The sequence below is a fragment of the Nomascus leucogenys genome, chromosome 10, assembly GCF_006542625.1.
Source record: "Nomascus leucogenys isolate Asia chromosome 10, Asia_NLE_v1, whole genome shotgun sequence".
NCBI classification, from domain to species: domain Eukaryota; kingdom Metazoa; phylum Chordata; class Mammalia; order Primates; family Hylobatidae; genus Nomascus; species Nomascus leucogenys.
The window spans coordinates 5,235,280-5,258,078 of NC_044390.1; the positions used below are offsets into that span (position 1 = coordinate 5,235,280).

The window sequence follows — 22,799 nt, forward strand, 5'->3', positions numbered from 1 at the left end:
CCTGCCTCAGCCTCATGAGTAGCTGGGATTACAGGCATGCGCCATGATGCCCGGCTAGTTTTTTTTTTTTTTTTGTATTTTTAGTAGAGACAGGGTTTCGCCATGTTGGCCAGGCTGATCTTGAACTCCTGACCTCAGGTGATCCAACCGCCTTGGCCTCCCAAAGTGCTGGGATTACAGGCACCGTGCCCAGCCAAGGACACTAATATACAATATGCTATAAGAGCATGGGGGTTTGTGACAGAAGAGAGGTAAACTATTGTCTAACGTATATGCTTTATGTGGTCAGGACCCCTTAGAATTGTTGATATGACTGGGGACCTTTGTCGATTATAGGAGAGATTGGTTATACTACAAGATGACCATGAAACAAGAAGAACAGGGTGGGACATTGAGAGATTTTCATGGAAGTAAAATGGTCGGTTACTAGAGACTGCATATGTGGTAGAAAGAAATGGAGCGGGAAGGATAGTCACCCTCTCTTGAAAGGTAGTAACTGTTGCATATCACAGATTATTGAACATAGGTCTTATTTTTGGAAACTGAAGAGAGAATGGTTACCATAGACGACAGTTCCATCAAAAGAACCAGAGTAGTGTTCTTACAGGGGATTCACATTTGGCCCCTGAGATTGCATTTGATACCATTTTATTTAGAATAGATTATACTTCTTGGCTGGGTGCGGTGGCTCACGCTTGTAATCCCAGCACTTTGGGAGGCCGAGGCGGGCGGATCACGAGGTCAGGAGATTGAGACCACGCTGAAACCCCGTCTCTACTAAAAATACAAAAAAAATTAGCCGGGCGTGGTGGCGGGCGCCTGTAGTCTCAGCTACCAGAGAGGCTGAGGCAGGAGAATGGCGTGAACCCGGGCGGCGGAGCCTGCAGTGAGCCGAGATTGCACCACTGCACTCCAGCCTGGGCGACAGAGCAAGACTCCGTCTCAAAAAAAAAAAAAAAAAAAAAAAAAAAAAAAATATATATATATATATATATATATTATACTTCTCATGTCTTAATTAGTAAAATATCATCATTTTTAGTAACCCTGAATGAATCATGTGCCTTCTGTCAACCCAAGCATATCCCACCTTATTGGGACATTTAATATCAAACACTATAATACATTCATCTATAACAATTTCTGTCCATGTTATGTTCAAACAGTATACAATTTAAGAAATATATATTCACAATTTGCACTTGAAATATTTTCTCCACACTCTGCCCCAGATGACTTCTATGGCTATAATGAAAATGCCATGCCATAGTGGGACAATATCAGACTCCCTGAAACCTGCCTTCCCATTCATAAAGATGCACCATGCGATTATATTTCTACATGCCTTTTTTCTACATAACTTTATTTCTGCATGCCTTTTACATGAGAGGAAAATACAAATGTAAGCATATGAAAATTATTAGTAAATAAAATTTCTGAAATAATAACACAACTTCTTTTTTTGTACTTGGAGCACTCCGTGAAATAATTTGAAAAAAATCAGTGTTCAGATCACCTCAAGTGATCTGCCTGCCTAGGCCTCCCAAAGTGCTGGGATTACAGGTGTGAGCCACCATACCCAGCCTAGTACCTCACCACTTTTTGTTGCTGAATAATCTACAGTTTGTCTGTCCATTCATTATTTGATGGAGATTTGAACTCTTTCTACTGTTTGAAATTAGGCTATTATGGCCGGGTGCAGTGGCTGACGCCTGTAATCCCAGCACTTTGGGAGACCGAGACGGGTGGATCACAAGGTCAGGAGATCGAGACCATCCTGACTAACACGGTAAAACCCCGTCTCTACTAAAAATACAAAAAATTAGCTGGCCTGGTGGTGGGCACCTGTAGTCTCAGCTACTCAGAAGGCTGAGGTAGGAGAATGGCATGAACCCGGGAGGCGGAGCTTGCAGTGAGCCCAGATCATGCCACTGCACTCCAGCCTGGGTGACAGAGCGAGACTCTGTCTCAAAAAAAAAAAAAGAAATTAGGCTATTATGGAAAATGCTGCTTTGAACAACTTTTTACAAGATGTTTTTGCAGATACATGTTTTCACTTCTCGGGTGTGTCTGTAAACATGGAATTTCTGGGTCATATAGTAATTATTAGTGATTATCTTTTTGTGGATCTGCCGAACTGTTTTCGAAGGCAGCTGCACTATTTTACTTTTCTACCAGCAATGTTCCAGTGTTCTGTTTTCTGCCCTTCCTATTGATTATTGATGTTTGTAGTTGTTGGGTTAGCAGTAGTAGTAGTATATAGCCTTCTAGTCACTTACAAGTGATATTTCATTGTGGTTGGATTTTCTTAATGATGAATGTTGAGCATCTGTTCATATGCTTATTAGCCATGTGTATCTTCATTGGAGAAATGTCTACTCAAAAATTTCTTTTAATATTTTAAAAATTAGATTGCGTATTTTTGGTTGAGTTGTAAGAGTTATTTTATATTCTGAATACTACACCCTTATGAGATTTGCAAATACTTTTTCCACTTCTGTGTACTGTTTTTCCACTGGCAAAGTTGGTGATGTTCTATGGCTCATACCTGTAGTCTCAGCACTTTGGGAGGCTCAGGAGAGAGGATTACCTGTGTCCAGGAGTTCGAGACTAGCCTGGGCAACATAGTGAGACCTCATCTCTACAAAAAAATAAAAAATTAGCTGGGTGTCATGGCATGCACCTGTAGTCCCAGCTACGCGGGAGGTTGAAGTGAAAGGATCGCTTGAGACGGAGGTTGAGGCTGCAGTGAGCCATGACTGACACTGCACTCAGCCTGCGTGACAGAGTGAGACTCAGGGCCAATACAGTAATGCAGATTGTGATGAATAAGCTTTGAAAACATGGAATTAGCTTTATTTTGGATGATTGTATTAGTCTGTGTTTAGGAAAATGTATACAATTATTTCAAGAATAAGAATAGTTATGTAAGTTAAGAATTTTTGCCGGGTGCGGTGGCTCATGCCTGTAATCCTAGCACTTTGGGAGGCCGAGGTGGGCGGATCACGAGGTCAGGAGATCGAGACCATCCTAGCTAACATGGTGAAACCCCGTCTCTACTAAAAATACAAAAAATTATCGGGGCGTGGTAGCAGGGGGCCTGTAGTCCCAGCTACTCGGAAGGCCGAGGCAGGAGAATGGCATGAACCCAGGAGGCAGAGCTTGCAGTGAACTGAGATCATGCCACTGCACTCCAGCCTGGGCAACAGAGCGAGATTCCATCTCAAAAAAAAAAAAAAAAAAAAAGAATTTTGGAGGTGCTTGAGCAGAGCAGTGAAAGGTGTGGAAGACTCCAGCAGGAATATCAAAGAAAAAGAGTCACTGGCAGCTTCAGTGAGAAACCAGAGCTCGTGGAGCTGTCTTAGAAGTTACTGCTTCTAGCTGCCTGATTGGGATTAGAGATGGTGAGGTCTGTGCAGTATTCATCTGAGACTGATGGCTTAGTGCTTCACTTCGGCCTTTCCTATTCCATTCAGGTTTTCCTTTTTTTTAAATAGCATTTTAAATTTTATTTTTAATTTATTATCTATTTATTTATTTTGAGACCGGGTTAAGAGATGGGCTAATCTTTGTATTTTTGGTAGAGACAGGTTTTCGCCATATTGCCCAGGCTGGTTTTGAACTCCTGACCTCAAGCAGCCCACCCACCTCAGCCTCCCATAGTGCTGGGATTACAGTTGTGAGCCACTGCGCCCAGCCTATTCAGGTTTTTCTCATTGGCAAAGTTTAGCAAGAACCATACAGGAAAAGCCTTCTGGAAAACAGTTCTGAGCACCAGATTGCAGTGGTGGTAGTGTTAAGTGGACAAAGGACATTGCAGTATAGAAAAGTAGCTGAGACATTGACCTCAAAACTGGAGATGGTTTTAGAAACTTTGAGAGGAAATGCAAATGGTGCCTAATGTCTTTGTTCAGTTATTTTCGGTAGCTGCAGTATTATTCTTTTAGAAAATGGTGACTGGTTGCCATGTTTGAATGTATTCCCCAAAAGTTCATGTTGGAAATTGAATCCTCAAATCCATACGTTGATGGTATTTAGAGGTGGGAGCCTTTGGGAGGTAATTAGGGACAGATGAAGTTCTGGGGGTGGGTCCCTATGTTGGGATTAGTAGCCTTATAAGAAGAGGAAAAGAGAGCTGAGCTGGCATGCTTCCTGTCTCTCACCATGTGATGACTTCTGTTATGATGCAGCAAGAAGGCCCTCACCACATGTGGCCCCTCAGCCTTGGACTTCCCAGCCTCCAGAACTGGAAGAAATAAATTATATATATACACATACATAAATTATATACATACATTTAAATTACCCAGGTCAGGTTTTCTGTTACAGCAACAAAAAATGGACTAAGACACAGGATAGGTTGGGGTTTGGGGGACGTATTGTGAATATCTAGAAAAATTGGCAGTGGAAACATGACACAGTGATTTATAGCAATTGATGAGCATCATTGAGAAGCAAATGATGTAGAAAGACAGACTTTATTGTCCTTTCCTTGCCCTTCAGGCCTAGATCTCTAAGTTTGTCAAGAAAGAGGGTATTGCTAAAGCTGTCTAGGCTTTGCTTTTAAAAGTCTCGTAAGGAATGGCACGTCCTGTGGTGCCTGGAGATACAAAACCTTTTTTGTTAAATCCCGGAAGCTTACAGTATAAAATGAGTCTTTTCTGTCAGTTGCACCACTGGGATAGTTGACCCTGTAGGGCAACTGATGCTTATGTGGTAACTCAGAGATGGAGGTGGTTCCATATTATGGTTTCTCCATCTCAAAAATGGGCCTCTGATGATTGCAAAGGAAACAAGCAAGAAGGTCACACTTAGTTTTAAGTGGTTTGGCCTGAAAGTGATACATTACACTTACACCCTGTTTGGCAAAACCGGTCTCATGGTTTTAACTTGAGGCAAGGTGGCTGAGAAATTAGGGGAATGTTTGCTATGTATGTGAAGCTGTTTAAAGAATGAGGAAAGTCAGGGCTGGGTGCAGTGGCTCACACCTGTAATCCCAGCACTTTGGGAGGCCGAGGCGGGTGGATCACCTGAGGTCAGGAGTTCGAGACTAGCCTGGCCAACATAGTGAAACCCCATGTCTACTAAAAATACAAAAATTAGCCGGGCGTGGTGGCGAGCACCCGTAATCCCAGCTACTCGGGAGGCTGAGGCAGGAGAATCACTTGAACCTGGGAGATGGAGGTTGCAGTGAGCCCAGATCACACCACTGCACTCCAGTCTGGGCGACAAAAGCAAGACTCGGTCTCAAAAGAAAAAAGAGAATATGATGCTACATGAGAAATCGACCAACTTTAAAGGGCCAAGTGGTATTTTATTCTTTGCAGGCCATACGGTTGCAAATACGCTACTCTGCCTTTAATGGATCAATAGTACCTACACGTGGGTTTGGCCATGTTCCAAGTAAACATTATTTAAAAACAGATGGTGATGATGCAGGGCAGGTGAGCCCCCAAACTGGGGATTCGCTCAGGAAATAATTCAAGGGTGAACTGGTAGTGGGTAGCACCCTTTTTTTTTCTTTTCCGAGATGGAGTTTTGCTCTTGTTGCCCAGCCTGGAGTGCAATGGCACTACCTCAGCTCACTGCAACCTCCGCCTTCCGGGTTCAGGCGATTCTCCTGCCTCAGCCTCCTGAGTAGCTGGGATTACAGGCTTGTGCCACCACGCCCAGCTAATTTTTGCATTTTTAGTAGAGATGGGGGCGGGCCTTCACCATGTTGGTCAGGCTGGTCTCAAACTCCTGACCTCAGGTGATCCACCTGCCCCAGCCTCCCAGAGTGGGGTAGCAACTTTTATCAGAGCGGCGGCAACAGCAGCAGCAGATGAACGGCTCCTTGCAGAGCACGGCTACCCGAAAAGGAGTGTGCCCAGAGTAGCAGCTCAGAGGCAGGTCTGCAGTCATATTTATGCCCACTTTTAATTACATGCAAACTAAGGGGCAGGTTATTCAGAAATTTCTAGAAAGGGTGTGGTCACTTCCAGGTCATTGCAGTGGAAAGGGGTGGTCACTTCCAGGTGTTGCGATGGCAATGGTAAACTGACATGGCAATGGAGGGCGTGTCTTATGGAGAGGTGCTTTTGCCTCTTCCCTGTTTCAGCTAGTTTTCAATCTGGTCTGGAGTCCAAGCCCTGCCTCCTCTCTCAGTAATTCATATTTGACTTGTGTTTCATAACACGTGATCTACACAAAAGAATGAGGAGTGCCAGAAATAGTAACCTCATGGGTAATTTGTTTATTTTTTTGTTTTTCGTTTTTTGTTTTTGAGATGGAGTTTCGCTTTTGCCGCCCAGGCTAGAATGGAATGGTGCCATCTCGGCTCACTGCAACCTCCGCCTCCTGGGTTCGAGTGATTCTCCTGCCTCAGCCTCCCAAGTAGCTGGGATTACAGGCCTGCGCCAGCATGCCTGGCTAATTTTGTATTTTTAGTAGAGACGGGGTTTCTCCTTATTGGTCAGGCTGGTCTCAAACTCCTGACCTCACGTGATCCACCCGCCTCGGCCTCCCAAAGTGCTGGGATTACAGGCGTGAACCACCACGCCTGGCCCCACATGGGTAATTTTTAAATGCATTTCTTCCTTTTAAATTTCTTTAAAATGTAACTGTTTAGAAAATAATCTGCCTCGGGAGCATGATCCATGAGTTGCTGCCCTGGAGCCCCTTGTAGGTTATCTGGAAGTTAGATGTACGATAATGACAGCACACACACCAACAGTTGTGAAATGAAAGTATACATGGGTCAGGATCTGATGCTCTACATGAAGTCGTATGGAATCACTGGAAGGTAGGCTGTGATAAGCTGTATAGTATAACCCCTAAAGCAAATGCTAAAAATTTGGTTATAGTTAACACTAAAACCAAAAAAGGAATTGAAAGAGAGCCACTTAAAAACCCAAAGGAAACTAAAGAAAAGAGAAGAACAAAGCCAACAACATAAAACCAATACCAAGATAGTTTAACCATATAATAATCACTTTAAAAGGAAGTGGTCTAAACACCCCAGTTGGAAGAAATTTTCCATTACCGTATGACAAATTGGGAAACAGCACCCTTAGATGAATGAAGGGGAGGCCTGCCCCTCCACACCTGTGGGTGCTTCTCCTTAGGTGGGACGAAAGACTTGAGAAAAGGAATAAGACACAGAGACAAAGTGTAGAGAAGGAAAAGCGGGGCCCAGGGGACCGGTGCTGTGCTTACAGAGGACCCACACCGGCACCGGCCTCTGAGTTCCCTTAGTATTTATTCATAATTATCTTTACCATCACCGGTGCTGTGCTTTGAGATGTATATGTGAACATCTCCATAAACCTTTTAGCAGTATTGCTCCAGCAAGCCCCACCTTATTCCTAAAGGCGGTTTTCTCCTTACTCAGTAAACAAAGCACATTCTGCACCGCCCAAAACCCTTTTAACTTTAAGTCACCACAGCACATGTCTCTTGCGAGGACAAGGTTGGGGGTAGGGTCACAGATTAACAGCATCTCAAATACAGAACTAAATGGAGTCTCTTTTTTTTTTTTTTTTTTTTTTTTTTTTTTAAGTCAGTTTTTTTTTTTTTTTTTTTTCCAACATACATTTGTTACTATGAATTAATATTGATTACTCATTTTTAAATGGAGTCTCTTGTCTACTTCCTTCTATATAGACACAGTAACAGGCTGATCTCTCTTTCTTTTCCCCACAGAAATGTATATTTAATTTTTTTCAGGATGCTCTGGTCCTTTTCAAGCTACTCAGCTATGGGATGGTATTATTCACTCTCTTCAGGCCCAAGTGGAAATAAAAAGAAGGAGGCACCATTTACAAACATACAAAGACTGTTTTACTGGTTCTGATGCTGTCGATGTGGTCTTAAGTCATCTTATGCAAAACACATGCCTAAGTAGCAATGACATCTCTCGTCTTAAAGGAGCTCATCTTTGCCAAGTTCTAATGAATCACAAAGTATTTGAACCAGTAGGAATGAAGAAGCTTTTCAAAAAAGAAAAGGAATTGGAATTTGAAGATTCCAACAATAGTCTCTACAGGTTTGTAGGCAATAAACCATCTTACGATTGTTGCAAAAGACAAAAGGATGCTGAGAATGAGTTCAGTGAAACCTTGAGGTTAGTGTTACCTAAGATACTGTAATATATTTTATTTAGACCCTAGAAGAACTATCTTTATTGAGCTAAACTCGAATGTGTACTTTTTTTCAGAAGCCAATTAAAAAAAAATCCATGTGAAAATCCACTTACACATTTCCTCTGAAATTGGAATGATGCAATAGACTAGAATTAGATAATAGTGATGGCTGCACAACTTTGTGAATGTACTAGAAGACACTGAGTTATACACTTTAAAAGGGTGACTTTTGGCCAGGCTGGGTGGCCCACGCTGAGGCGAGACGGACAGATCACTTGAGGTCAGGAGTTCGAAACCAGCCTGGCCAATATAGCAAAACCTCGTTTCTACTAAAAATACAAAAATTAGCGGGGTGTGGTGGCAGGTGCCTGTATTCCTAGCTACTCAAGAGGCTGAGTGAGGCACAAGAATCGCTTGAGCTGGGGAGGTGGAGGTTGCAGTTAGCCAAGATTGTGCCACTGTACTCCAGCCAGGGCGACACAGCAAGAAGCTGTCTCAAAAAAAAAAAAAAAAAAAAAAAAAAAAAAGTGAATTTTATGGGATGTGAATTATATCTCAGTAGTTTTTACTGTTTCCAATATAGCAGCATCTGCTGCTGTAACCAAAAATATATATTATTCCTTTTCCTTTACAACATTTTGTTTTCCTTTAGAGCAAATACAGCTTTGTTTTCTGTTTTGCTTAGTTGTTGAAGACATTATCACATAAATTTTTCAGAGTTTATACCAGGAAAAACTGTGTCTTCTAAGGAATGGATATGCTTTCTAATTTTGAAAAATGACTTAGCCAATGTGCTAAAAGCCAAGGTTTTCTGGAAACTCAGAACGAAAAATTTTCTATTCCATCATAACAACTATGTTAACCTTAGAATTAGCATATATGCTTTTCTTCTTTATTTAGAATTCTAATTTGTCCTCTTTTGGTGATAGTCTATTAAATGAATTATTTACATCTTTTATTATAAGCTGCCTGAAATCCTTTTTGGAAATAGAGAATGTATGAATAAATTTTAATACATTAAATATATATTTGAAATTTTGGTTCTGTGTATAATGAAAAGAGCCATGTATTATTTTTTAACAGACCAGAATATGAAATGATTTCAAATCCTCTAGCACAAGAGATTGGTGAGGAAAGAATTGAGAAACTTATTCATACAATAAATGGGAATCTAGCTGTATGTCCAAGTATCACAGTTCAGAAACCTTTTCTCCGGCTTTCAAAAGAAGGTAATTTGTTTTCATTATTTTTTCAGAACATGGTAAGGAAGAACTAACTTCTTTTTAACAGGTTCTTATAAGCAGTTTCAAGGTCACGGCAAAATAGAGCAGAAAGTACAGTTCCCACATCCCCTTGCTTCCACTCACACACAACTTTCCCCATTATCAACATCCTGCAACCAAGTGGTGCATTTGTTACAATCAATGAATCTACATTGATACATCATTTTCACCCAAAGCCCATAGTTTACATTAAGGCTCAGTCTGGTATTGTACATTCTATGGGTTTGAACAAATTTTTGATGACATATTATCTGTCATTATAGTATCATACAGAATGGTTTCACTGCCCTAAAAATTCTCTGTGCTTTACCTACTCATTCCTCCCTTCTCTCTAACCTTAGGCAACCACTAATATTTTTACCGTTTCCAAGAACTGTTGTTTTAAATGTGATTTAAGTAGTGTATTAGCGTGTTGACTCCCTCCTTCTCTTCCCTGTAGGAGTTTCCTACACAGCAGTTACATCAGATAAGACAGGTGAGGCAATATACATCTAATAACACTTAATTCATTTTTTACAATGACCGTGACCAGATTAACTGGAGGTGCTATAGTCTACACTGCAAGAGAAAACATAGGGACTCACCACAGTCCTTAGTATTTGTACTGCAAGACCATCTTCTTATGAGTGTATCCTTTGTCCATTGTATAAACTCCTCCCAAACATCTTCCTACTCTTTCCCTCTCTCAGAACAAACTAGCTAGACTACCGGTTGCACCACTCCTCTTTACTACTTACTTCATCTACTTGTGTTTTTCTCCTTAAAATGCCACTAATGGCAGATAAAAGAGCATCATAGCCAGGGCAGTTAGGAGAGATACATACAAAATTCATTAATGGCCTTTTACTCCATTTGGTCAAACCATGACAGAAGCAAGACTAGCCATGACTTGTACACTGGAGGAGTATGATTTATCAACAATAGTTAACATTGGCATGATAAAGGAAATACAGGGTGCCCAAAGAAAGGGTGTAGAATTGAGAAGAGGAACTAAAAGAGAACTCTTTTTTTTTTTTTTTTTTTTTGAGACGGAGTCTCGCTCTGTTGCCCAGGCTAGAGTGCACAGGTGTGATCTCGGCTCACTCCAACCTCTGCCTCCCAGGTTCAAGCGATTCTTCTGCCTCAGCCTCCAGAGTAGCTGGGTCTATAGGTGCCCACCACCACATCCGGCTAATTTTTGTATTTTTTAGTAGACACGGGGTCTCACCATGTTGGCCAGGCTGGTCTCGAACTCCTGACCTCAAGTGATCCACCCACCTCAGCCTCCCAAAGTGCTGGGATTACAGGCGTGAGCCACCTTGGCTGGCCATTGAGACACAGTTTCACTCTTTTGTCCAGGCAGAAGTGCAGTGGTGTGATCTCAGCTCACTGCAAACTCCGCCTCCCAGGTTCAAGCAAGTCTTGTGCCTCAGCCTCCCTAGTAGTTGGAACTATAGGTGTGTGCCACCATGCCTGGCTAATTTTTTATATATTTATGTATTTTTTGTATTATTAGTAGAGATGAGGTTTCGCCATGTTGGCCAGGCTGGTCTTGAACTCCTGACCTCAAGTGATCCACCCGCCTTGGCCTCCCAAAGTGTTGGGATTATAGGTGTGAGCCACCGTGCCTGGCCATAAGAGAACTCTGATAAAGACTCATATTTAAAGGGTAAGCAGCAGAGTCCCCCAAAAGTATAGTTTTTATCTATTACAAATGAAAAAATAACTTTTCCCATTATTTTTTCTTTTTTTTTTTTTTTTTTTTTTGAGACTGTCGCCCAGGCTGGAGTGCAGTGGCGCGATCTCGGCTCACTGCAAGCTCCGCCTCCCGGGTTCACGCCATTCTCCTGCCTCAGCCTCTCCGAGTAGCTGGGACTACAGGCGCCCGCCACCACGCCTGGCTAATTTTTTGTATTTTTAGTAGAGACGGGGTTTCACCGTGGTCTTGATCTCCTGACCTCGTGATCCACCCGCCTCGGCCTCCCAAAGTGCTGGGATTACAAGTATGAGCCACCGCGCCCGGCCTATTTTTTCTTGAGGTCATGACGTACCTGTAGAAATTTCTAACTAAAAGTGGATATGATTTATCAGTAAAGGCTCATGCCTGTAATCCCAGCACTTTGGGAAGCCAAGGCAGATGGATCACCTGAGGTCAGGAGTTCAAGACCAGCCTGGCCAACATGATGAAACCCCATCTCTACTAAAAATACAAAAATTAGCTGGGTGTCGTGGTGCGTGCCTATAATCCCAGCTACTCTGGCGGCTGAGGCATGAGAATTGCTTGAACCCAGGAGGCAGAGGTTGCAGTCAACAGAGATCGCGTCTTTGCACTCTAGCCTGGGCAACAAGAGCGAAACTCTGTCTCAAAAAAAAAAATTTATAGGTAATAATAAGAATAATTTCCACATATTTTGGACCTTTCTCTGTGCTAAGCTATTTGTTACACATTTTATACTTATTATCCATGATCTTACAGTAGCCTGTAAAGTGAAGGGTAAAACTTGCATTTTATAGTTAGGGAAACAGAATCAGAAGGATCACGTTTAAAAAAAAAAAAAAAAAAAAAAAAAGTGGGCCGGGCGCGGTGGCTCACGCCTGTAATCCCAGCACTTTGGGAGGCTGAGGCGGGCGGATCACGAGGTCAGGAGATCGAGACCATCCTGGTTAACAGGGTGAAACCCCGTCTCTACTAAAAATACAAAAAAAAATTAGCCGGGCGAGGTGGCGGGCGCCTGTAGTCCCAGCTACTCGGGAGGCTGAGGCAGGAGAATGGTGTGAACCCCGGGGGGCAGAGCCTGCAGTGAGCCGAAATCGCACCACTGCACTCTAGCCTGGGCGACAGCGAGACTCTGTCTCAAAAAAAAAAAAAAAAAAAAAGACATAGGAGGGAATGAAAGCTGTCACTCTAATGCGGGTTTTTAAAAGTATTATCCTTATCCTTGTTATATAGGTACATAATGTAACCATTCAAATAGCTGTACCAGTTTTGTTACAAAAAAAAGCAGTTCCCCACCCTTTCATTCCCTCCTCCCCAGACACAGCCATTTATAACTGGTATCTCTAAATAACATGCTTATATTGTTACTTTATGATTTTTCAGTTTTAGGCACATCCATTAATTTTCTAAAAGGGAAAATGGGGATTTGTGTCTCTTTCCCTCCTTGTATCTATCTTATGAATACTTCCCCATGCCCCCATCTTTTAATATAATTAGATTACTTTTATTAGAGCAATACAGCATGTTTACATTATTTTGTCCATAAGAGCTATTCAGAGTTGAGGTCTGTAATAAACCATCTGTTGCTATAACCAAAAATATACATTATTCCTCTTCCTTTACAACGTTTTGTTTTTCTTAGACCAAATACATTTTTGTTTTCTGTTTTGCTTGGTTTTTTACATTCATACACATTTTTGCCTACAAATGCTCCAACACTTATCCAAATCACCTGCTGGGATGCTCAGGTGTGTCAGGTATTTTTATCAATTTCATCTTCTTGGGGAAATCCCCTTCATAAGATTTCTCATGTCTCAATCATGTACTGGCTGCCCTCTATACTTGGTGCATGGTTGTCATCCTGGTTTCTCCCTTCACCATTATCATGGGGATTACTTTTGCCTCTCTGTTATATTGTAGATCTCCTATGTCCTGTCTTCTGTGCCTTGTTTACTGCTCATTGTAGTGGCACACATTTTCTAGTAGTTTCCTGAGAAAGGGCACATGGGATTTTTTTTTTTTCTTTTTTTTGAGGCAGATTTTTGCTCTGTTGCCCAGGCTGGAGTGCAGTGGTGCGATCTCAGCTCACTGCAACCTCCACCTCCTGGGTTCAAGTGATTCTTGTGCCTCAGCCTCCCAAGTAGCTGGGATTACAGGCACACATCATGACACACAGCTAATTTTTATGTTTTTAGTAGAGACAGGGTTTCCCCATGTTGGTCAGGCTGGTCTCGAACTTTTGGCCTCAAGCAATCTGCCTACTACAACCTCCCAAAATGCTGGGATTACAGACGTGAACCACCACGCCTGGCCTGAGATAATTTTTTTGTTTGTATTTCTGAAATTTTCTTTATTCTAGCCTCTGATTGACAGGATTCTAGGCAGAAATAATTTCTCAAATAATTTTAAAGATATTTCTCCATTGCCTTCTAGCTTCTTGTGTTGATGTTGCAAAGCCTTGGCTGTGATATGAAGGAAAAAAAAAGACTAAAGCCATTCTGATTAATGACATTTTGTATCTGATTTGTTTCCCATCTCCACCCTGAAACTTAAGAGTCTTCTCTTTGTCCCACACTTTCTGAAATTCTAAAGTAATATACTTTAAGGTAAATCTATTTTCACTTACTGGGCTGTTGCAATCTAGAAATTTTTTTTTATTTCATTGGAGATTTTCCCCATTTCTCCCTAACTCTACCTTCTCTGTTGTAATTCCGATCTCTTATTCAGATACTGGACCTTCTTAACTAGTCCTCTAATTTGCATATATTTTTCTCTCTTATTGTTCATTTTTTGGGATTTTTTTTGCTTTACCTACTAGGAAGTATCTTCAAATTTATCCTCCATTTTTCTTATTGATACCTAAAAACACTTTTCCTTTTTTTCTTCTTTTTTTACTTTTTCCTAAAATCACTTTTAAGTTCTCAGAATTTCCTTTCTTGTGGCATCCTGTTTTTGTTATATAGTTGCCTGTTTTGGTTACCTTTATATCCCTGGCACTTAGAACAGGAGTTTGAGACTGCAGTGAGCTATGATCATGTTATGGCACTCCAGCCTGGATGACAGAGCAAGACCCTATCTGTCTGTCTGTCTGTCTGTCTATCTATCTATCTATCTATCTATACATTTTAGAATTTCACATGAAATCTCCCGTTTTTATACATTAATTTTCTTCAAAGTACTTTATAACCAAGCAAATCATGGCTCTGGGCCAAATTTAGTCCACAGGCCACTGGCTTGGGAGCTCTGCAAGAAACTTACTGTAACTGTTGCTTTTGTAATTTTGTTAAATAAAAGGAAAACCAGGCTGGTCCAAGTGCAATGGTGTTTACAACTAATTGATAACAACCAGTTACAGATTTCTTTGTTCCTTCTCCACTTCCACTGCTTCACTTGACTAGCCTTAAAAAATAAAAAATAGGTCTGGCACAGTGTCTCACGTCTGTAATCTCAGCACTTTGGGAGGCCAAGGCAGGCAGATCACCTGAGATTGGGAGTTCAAGACCAGCCACACCAACATGGAGAAACCCCGTCTCTACTAAAAATACAAAATTAGCTGGGCATGGTGGCGCATGCCTGTAATCCCAACTACTCGGTAGGCTGAGGCAGGAGAACCGCCTGAATCCGGGAGGCAGAGGCTGTGCTGTGCCATTGCACTCCAGCCTGGGCAATGAGCAAAATTCCATCTCAAAAATAAATAAATAAAAACAGGCCAGGCGCAGTGGCTCACGCCTGTAATCCTAGCACTTTGGGAGGCCAAGGCGGGTGGATCACTTGAGGTCAGAAGTTTGAGACCAGCCTGGCCAACATGGTGAAACCCTGTGTCTACTAAAAATACAAAAATTAGTCTGGCATGGTGGTGCACGCCTGTAGTCCCAGCTACTCTGGAGGCTGAGGCAGCAGAATCACTTCAGCAGTGGGGATGGAGGTTGCAGTGAGCCAAGATTGCACCACTGCACTCCAGCCTGGGCAGAGTGACACTCTGTCGCAAAAAGTAAGTAAATAAATAAAAATTAAAGTAAAAACAAAGTATTATGATGATGGTTAGGGTGATGAAAAACTTAACTGGAACTTAACAGGAATGACTGGAAATCCAAGATAAAATTAGCCTAATACTGTATTTTAGTTTAAAAACAATGAACTGGACTGGCGCAGTGACTCAGGCCTGTAATCCCAGCACTTTGGGAGGCCAAGGCGGGCAGATCGCTAGGTCAGGAGATCGAGACCATCCTAGCTAACACAGTGAAACCCCGTCTCTACTAAAAACATGAAAAATTAGCCGGGCATGGTGGTGGGCGCCTGTAGTCCCAGCTACTCAGGAGGCTGAGGCAGGAGAATGGCGTGAACCTGGGATGCGGAGCTTGCAGCGTGCTGAGATCACACCACTGCACTCGAGCCTGGGCAACAAAGCGAGACTCCATCTCAAAAAAAAAAAACCAACAAAAAACCAAAAAACAATGAACTACAATTATCTATTGCTATAAATAGAAGGATAAATAATTAGTAATCTCTCAGATGTGTAATATAAATTATAAGCATGACTAGTAGTTTTTTATATTTAGAATTAATATTGGCCTTAAGAGCTAGATAATATATCTTTATAATCAGCATAACAGAAAATAAAATTAATATGGCTCATAACTCTGATGTTTAAGATCAATCTTGAAAAATCATAATATAACAAATGTAAATTATCTAAGCATTAAATTAACCCATTATATTACTACTGAACTAGTTTTGCTTTTGTATTTAGAAATAGAACGATTTTATAATATTGGTTGAATGTGTATGTTTTATTTACCAATCTTGATCATTGCATTACTTTCCTTTTCAAGATGTTTGGAAAGAACAAACATTATTATGTCTTCTTCAATTGATTCACTTTCCATTCTTGGACAATATTTTGGAGCCTCCAGTCAAAACACAAAATCTTCAATTAAACAAAGAAGAAGATCTTGTTATCACTAACACTTGCCTAGACAGAGAACTTATTCCAAGCTTATGTCTACCTGAGTAAGTGACCATTTTTATTGTCAAATAATTTATAAACCGTTTTTTTCACCTATTTGCTCTTGGTATTTTAAGATGTGAGAAAATATTCATGTTATAAGATGATACTATCTCTCTTTTATAAATTATCATTATGAATCCTCATTTGATCTAACAAAGCCATTGGTCATGACCTATAAGGTCATTGGAAATCAGAGTGGTTTGGTTCATACAAATTCATTTATATGTCAATCATCTTCTCCCCGCACCATCCAAAATTCTGTCATTTCCATTTTATTACCCTAAATAATGTAACCATCCCAGTTTCTACCAGCTTATTTATCCCTGCCCTAAAAGAATCCATAGTCTAGAAGGGGAGACATACACGAGAGAAAAAAATTATAATCTGAGAGATAAGCCCTATCATAAAATTGGCCTAATTTGTAGATAAGAGATTAAAGGAACCCTGAATGAGGCTCCTTTCCCTTTTACTCCCAACCCCAAGCTATTTCTCACTTCTGAATAAAGCAGCTGCTGGAAACTATAGGCATTAGACCTTGAGTACTGTTGGGATTCCAGCAGGGAGAACTGATAATTGTGCTTCCTCCCATGTGAGCCAAACAAGAAAAGAAGATTAGACACCAAGGCTGAGGACCAGAAAACTTCAGATCTTGTGAAGAGGTTAGTGATCAGAGACCACTGGACCCTCTTAGTCGACTATGGTCCTGTTTGTACATGGCAGATTTCTCTTATTCTCAGTAGGCCAAGAAAGACCCAAACAAAGGGCTGAGTCTTCCTGCCCTTGAGTCAGAGATAGTATAGGGACACCAGAAAAGAAACAGGATTTCCTGCCTCTGCAGGAAACTCACAGCAGCCAGTCTGCCTTAAAAAGCTTCCAGGCAAAAAGAGCAGGTTATCTGTAAGAGAAAAGCAATCGAACTGTCATTAGTCTTTTCATCTGCAATACTAGTATCTAGAAGACAATGAATCACACATATTAGGCAAGATGTACTACTCATCTTTCAGGAGAATAAAAGAGAAAGGAGGAAAGAAGGGCCAAAGGGCCTGTAATCCCAGCAACTTGGGAGGCTAAGGTGAGAAGATTGCTTGAGGCCAGGAATTCAAGACCAGCATGGGCAACATAGTGAGACCCTGTCTCTCTAAAAAAAAATTTAAAAATCAGCTGGGCAAGACAGCACATGTCTATAGTCCCAGCTGCTCAAGAAGCTGAGGTGAAAGGATCGCTTGAGCCCAGGAGTTGGAAGTTAGAGTGAGCTATGACTATATCACTGCACTCTAGCTGAGTGACATAGCAAGACCCTCTGTCATATTTAAAAAAGAGGAAAGAGAGGGAAGGAGGGAGGGAGAAAGAAAGGAAGGAAAGGAGAGAGGGAGGGAGAGAGGAAGGAAAGAAAGATATTTGAGGATTTTGAAGAACTTCAGGCCAAGCACAGTGGCCTACACCTATAATCCTAGCACTTTGGAAGCCCAAGGCAGGTGGATTGCTTGAGTCCAGAAGTTTGAGACCAGCCTGAGCAAGCATAGCAAAACCCCGTCTCTATACAAAATACAAAAATTAGCCTGGCGTGGTGGTGGTGCACGCCTATAGTCCCAGCTACTTGGAAAACTGAAATGAGAGGATTGCTTGAGCCCAGGAGGCAGAGGTTGCAGCGAGCCGAGATCATGCCAGTGTACTCCAGTCTGGGCAACAGAGTAAGACGCTGCCTCAAAAAAAAAAAAAAAAGTCGAAAAAAAGGGACATACCATTAAGGGAAATTACAATAAATACTAACCTATCTTGGCAAAACCTGGGGGTTGGGAGGGCAGCAGATATGGGAAAGGGAGAAATAAAGGCCTTCCAAAGGAGTCACCGGAGGGCAGGGGAGTGACAGGACCCTAAATTTCTTATCTTATTATGGTGGGCAAATAAGAAAGGGAAAACAATGTGTGGTAGGGTAAACAGTACATCTGGGTTGGGGAAATAATTTGGTATCTTATTTTCAAATAATAATAGAACCATATGCATCTCATCAGAGCAGGAAAAGGGAGGGGAACTACTAACAAAATTAGATATAAATAATAAAGCGTTCATTAAAAATTATTTTAACTTCTTGAAAATAAAGGTCCATAAAGGTGTGGTGGTATTCAGTAAGGAATACAGCCATTCCCTCTCATATAGTCCTTCACTCATCCAGCGAAATGTATTGAAATGCTTCTCCCAAAAAATAATTTCTTCTTTAAATTTATCTAGCTTAAATAAGCCAGATTTTATCATGTTTTATCAAATAGTGCTTTAGTTAAGTGGAAATGTTAACCATTGCTTTATTTTGGTTTGCATTTTCCCTCTAGGATCGATAACTGGCTTAATGCAGCAATTGAATGCTTGGAGATTTCCCTGACCAGTTAATAGTTACAGTTAGTCAGCAGTTAATGCAAAATAGAAATGAAGAGACAAGATGGAACAGTCAGAAGAAGATACTCTTTGAGGTCATAGCAAAATACCATGCTCAAGAGAGAGATTGCCTATTAACCGATGAGTATTTTGATATTCATTCAGGAATTATTGAACTTTTAGGTAAGATAGGATGTTTATATTTTAATTTTTGGTGTAATAAAACATTTTAAAATATACAAGTTGAAATAGAAAATTGCGTATACTATATGAGTATTACATTTTAATATTTTTCTTCTATGATGTCAAGGTACTTCAAGAAGTCTTGTTTTACTTCACTACTATTGCCTACCTTGTAAATTCTATTATCAAATGTAACTAATATAGTATAGTGCATAAATCTAAGGCAGTACATCACAGGGACATCGCAGGGACATTCTAAGAAACATGATATAGCTGGGAGCGATGGCTCACACCTGTAATCCCAGCACTTTGGGAGGCCAAGGCGGGTGAGTCACCTGAGGTCAGGAGTTCGAGACCAGCCTGGCCAACATGGTGAAACCTTGTCTCTACTAAAAATACCAAAAATTAGCCAGGTGTGGTGGCAGGTGCCTGTAGTCCCAGCTACTCGGGAGGCTGAGGCAGGAGAATGGCGTGGACTCGGGGGGCGGAGCTTGTAGTGAGCCGAGATTGCGCCACTGCACTCCAGCCTGGGCGACAGAGTGAGACTCTGTTTCAAAAAAAAAAAGAAAGAAACATATGTTATAGTACAAGGATTTAAGAACTGAGGTACCTAGAAATACTAACTTCTGAGTTGTTAATTTGATGACCTTTTAGCAAAATAAAAGTTGAGTGACATAATATGTCATTTTTTAGCTATGTAAGTGGCCATATAATTTCATGTTAAAAACAAAATACTGTTTGATAATGCTGGACATAGCTACATCGCATATTACATAGAATTATATAGATAATTTCCTGTGTTTGAAATATTCCATAATAAAAAATTTTAATTGTAGAAAAGAACCTGCAAACTAATACAACATTGTAGCATTTTAATTGACTACTAAGTAAATACTTACTATACTCTCCATTTTTCATCCTATGCTTTGTTTTCTTTGTAACCCATATAACAGGAAATGAGAAAAGAGCAGAAGCACTTGAAGTAATACAACTATATCTAAGATAGCTGTTGCTGAACGTTAGAGAAGAATTACAACGGCTACTTATTTTTATGGCGATGGCATCAGAGCGCAATGCCTACAAGTTGCAAAAACCGGTGAAAAATTTTGCAATAAGTTTTACCATTTTTTTGCTATTTTTTCCTTTAAAAACCATTTATACTAATTTTAATCTTTCTGTTTACAGTATGATAATAAAACAGTGGTCCTGAAAACTCTTGCCAAATCAGTTTTGCAAACCAAGTCATTATTAAAAGTGCGGGCAGAATAACTGGTCTGGTTTCTACTGGAGTACCACTCTGAGCTCTTCAAGGTATCTCTGGCATTTTGCCTGGGCACATTTATTACTAAGCTACTTGTGTCAAGCAGAAAAGCAAATCATTCACTTAGTAAATAATTTACTAAGTATTTATAATGTGCAAAGTTTAAAGAAATGCTGACTCCCCACACCCACAAAGGAGAAGGAAGCAGACTTAAAACTGTTTTGTTGGCTGGGCACAGTGGCTCATACTTGTAATCCCAGCACTTTGGGAGACTGAGGCACATGGATCACTAGAGCCTAGGAGTTCGAGACCAGCCTGGGCAACATAGCAAAACCCCATCTATACAGAAAAATAGCAGGCCAGGCACAGTGGCTCACGCCTGTAATCCCAGCACTTTGGGAGGCCCAGGCGGGTGGATCACCTGAGGTCAGGAGTTCAAGACCAGCCTGGCCAACATGGCAAAACCCCGTCTCTACTAAAAATACAAAACTTAGCCACGTGTGGTGGCGCGTGCCTGTAATTTCAGCTTCTCAGGAGGCTGAGGCAGGAGAATCGCTTGAACCTGGGAGGCAGAGGTTGCATTGAGTCAAGACTGCGCCACTGCACCCCAGCCTGGGCAACAGAGCAAGGCTGCACCTCAAAAAAACAAAAAAGCCAGGTGTGGTGGCACACACCTGTGGTCCCAGCTACTAGGGAGGCTGAGATGGGAGGGTCAGTTGAGCCCATGAGGTTGAGGCTGCAGTGAGTCACGATCACGCCATTGCACTCCAGCCTAGGTGACAGAGTGAGACCCTGTCTCAAAACAAAACAAAACAAAACACTGAGGAGTAGCAGTAGCATTAGTAAAACATGGTCATATTCTTATTTTGAAACGTTTTTGAAGTAGGTTTTTTTTTTTAGTCTCACTATTATATTTTAGTACCAGACAATAGTATGAATACTTTTAATGGTGTTATTTCTCCAAAGCCTCTATAAAGAATTCTTTTTCTTCTGTTTTCTGGCTTAAAAATATGTCTAGTTGGGCACAGTGATACATGCCTTTAACCCCAGCTACTCTGGAGGCTGGGGTGGGATGACTTGAGCCCAGGAGTTTGCAACTAGCCTGGGCAACATTGCAAGAACCCATTTTATTTTTAAAAAAATTTTTGTCTCATGTCATAATGCAACGTATTGATCCAAATTTTGTAACAGTTCTGTGACCTTTACTGAACTTTTTTTCCATTATTTACAAGAAAAAGGTGGTACTAAGTATATACAATAGAGGCAGTCCCCATTAACATTAAGCATTAAAAAATGTTTCATTCGTGAATTTTGAATGAAACATTTTAAAAGGTCATTTGTAAGTCAATTGTTAGGTACTCTACACCTAGTTTTTCATCCAAATAAATAAATAACAGATGGTAGTAAGGGCCCAGGTTATATAAATGTTTAATGCTACAGTCACTAAAGTAAAATTCTCATATGTAGTTTTTCTCATATGTAGTTTACCTGCTAAAATGGGTCCCAGATTTCAACTAGCAATTTAGAAAGAACATTTCTCTCCTCTCTCCTCTTCTGTACTACTCAGCCTGTCGACCTGCTTTCTTCTTTCTCACTCTACCCACTCCTCTACATAAACTAATCTGCCTCTTTCCTACACATGGTACAGACATTAGGAAGGATTTTTTTTCATCTTTCTACCTCCCCCTTCATGTTCAAACTAGCAGGTTCATAAGGAAACATACTGGTTCAGGCCAGGTGCGGTGGCTCATGCCTGTAATCCCAGCATTTTGGGAGACCAAGGCAGGTGGATCACTGGAAGTCAGGAGTTCGAGACCAGCCTGGCCAACAAGGTGAAACCCAGTCTCTACTGAAAATACAAAAAAAGCCAGGCGTGGTGGCAGGCACCTGTAATCCCAGCTACTTGGGAGGCAGAGGCAGGAGAATGGCTTGAACCCGGGAGGCGGAGGCTGCAGTGAGCCAAGGTCACGCCGCTGCACTCCAGCCTGGGCGACAGCACAAGACTCCATCTAAAAAAACAGAAACATACTGGTTCAAATTTTGTACCAGGCCACAAATGGAGAAAAGGAACTTGACATGGGCTGGAGGAAGTGGGGTTATGGGAATCAGGAAGCAGGGAGAAGGGCCCTGATGGTTGGTTTCTAGAGATTAGAGGCTGATGTATTTCAGGGAGGCTGAGGTGGGGATATTTATGATAGGAGCTCTCGAACATGCCATGCTTGTTCCTGTTACAGGGCTGTCCCTGTGCTGTCTACCTTTGGCCACTGCTTTCACTCTAGCCTCTTTCTCTGCCTTGTTGTCATAGTGGCACTTATCACTACCTGAGATTATATGTATTATGTATTTGCCTATTTTTTTGTTGTTGTTAAATTGTCTTTCTCTCCTATGAGAATGTAACTTCCCATAAATTCGGGAACTTGATCTACTCATTCATCACCTGTAACAGTACCTGGCACATAACAATCACTCACTCAATTTTTATTGAATGACAGAATGAAGTAAAGGGGACAGCATCATGGCTGGAAAGTGGCAGGACAAGTAGAAGCTAATGAAAAGGTAGCCTGCGAGCCAGGATGAAGGCGCTATCTAGATGTGAACTTCAGGATTGGTAGGGCTAGGGCATGCCCTCTGTAAGAGTATTAGTCAATGGATTGTTTCTGCAGATACGTGTAGTAATCTGGGATTATCTTTGGTGTAACCAAATTAGAAAAGGAATATATACCTATTTTGTTTGGGGGTTTTTATTATTATTAGAGACGGGATCTCACTGTGTTGCCCAGACTGATCTTGAACTTCTGGACTCAAGCAATCCTCCCACTTCACCCTCCCAAAGTACTGGGATTACAGGTGTGAGCCACCACGCCTGGCCTATTTG

At 41.2% G+C, this 22,799-nt stretch overlaps 1 protein-coding gene across 1 annotated transcript in view; it reads left to right on the plus strand.

The window, feature by feature from the left end:
* Window positions 1-22,799, plus strand: part of DEPDC4 (DEP domain containing 4) — a 30,407-nt gene that overhangs the window by 800 nt on the left and 6,808 nt on the right. Inside the window, 8 exon segments of the mRNA XM_030820265.1 lie at window positions 7,708-8,104; window positions 9,207-9,352; window positions 9,846-9,881; window positions 15,935-16,112; window positions 18,438-18,475; window positions 18,478-18,663; window positions 19,617-19,759; window positions 19,849-19,974. Of these exon segments, the coding sequence (XP_030676125.1) occupies window positions 7,708-8,104; window positions 9,207-9,352; window positions 9,846-9,881; window positions 15,935-16,112; window positions 18,438-18,475; window positions 18,478-18,663; window positions 19,617-19,759; window positions 19,849-19,974 (1,250 nt within the window).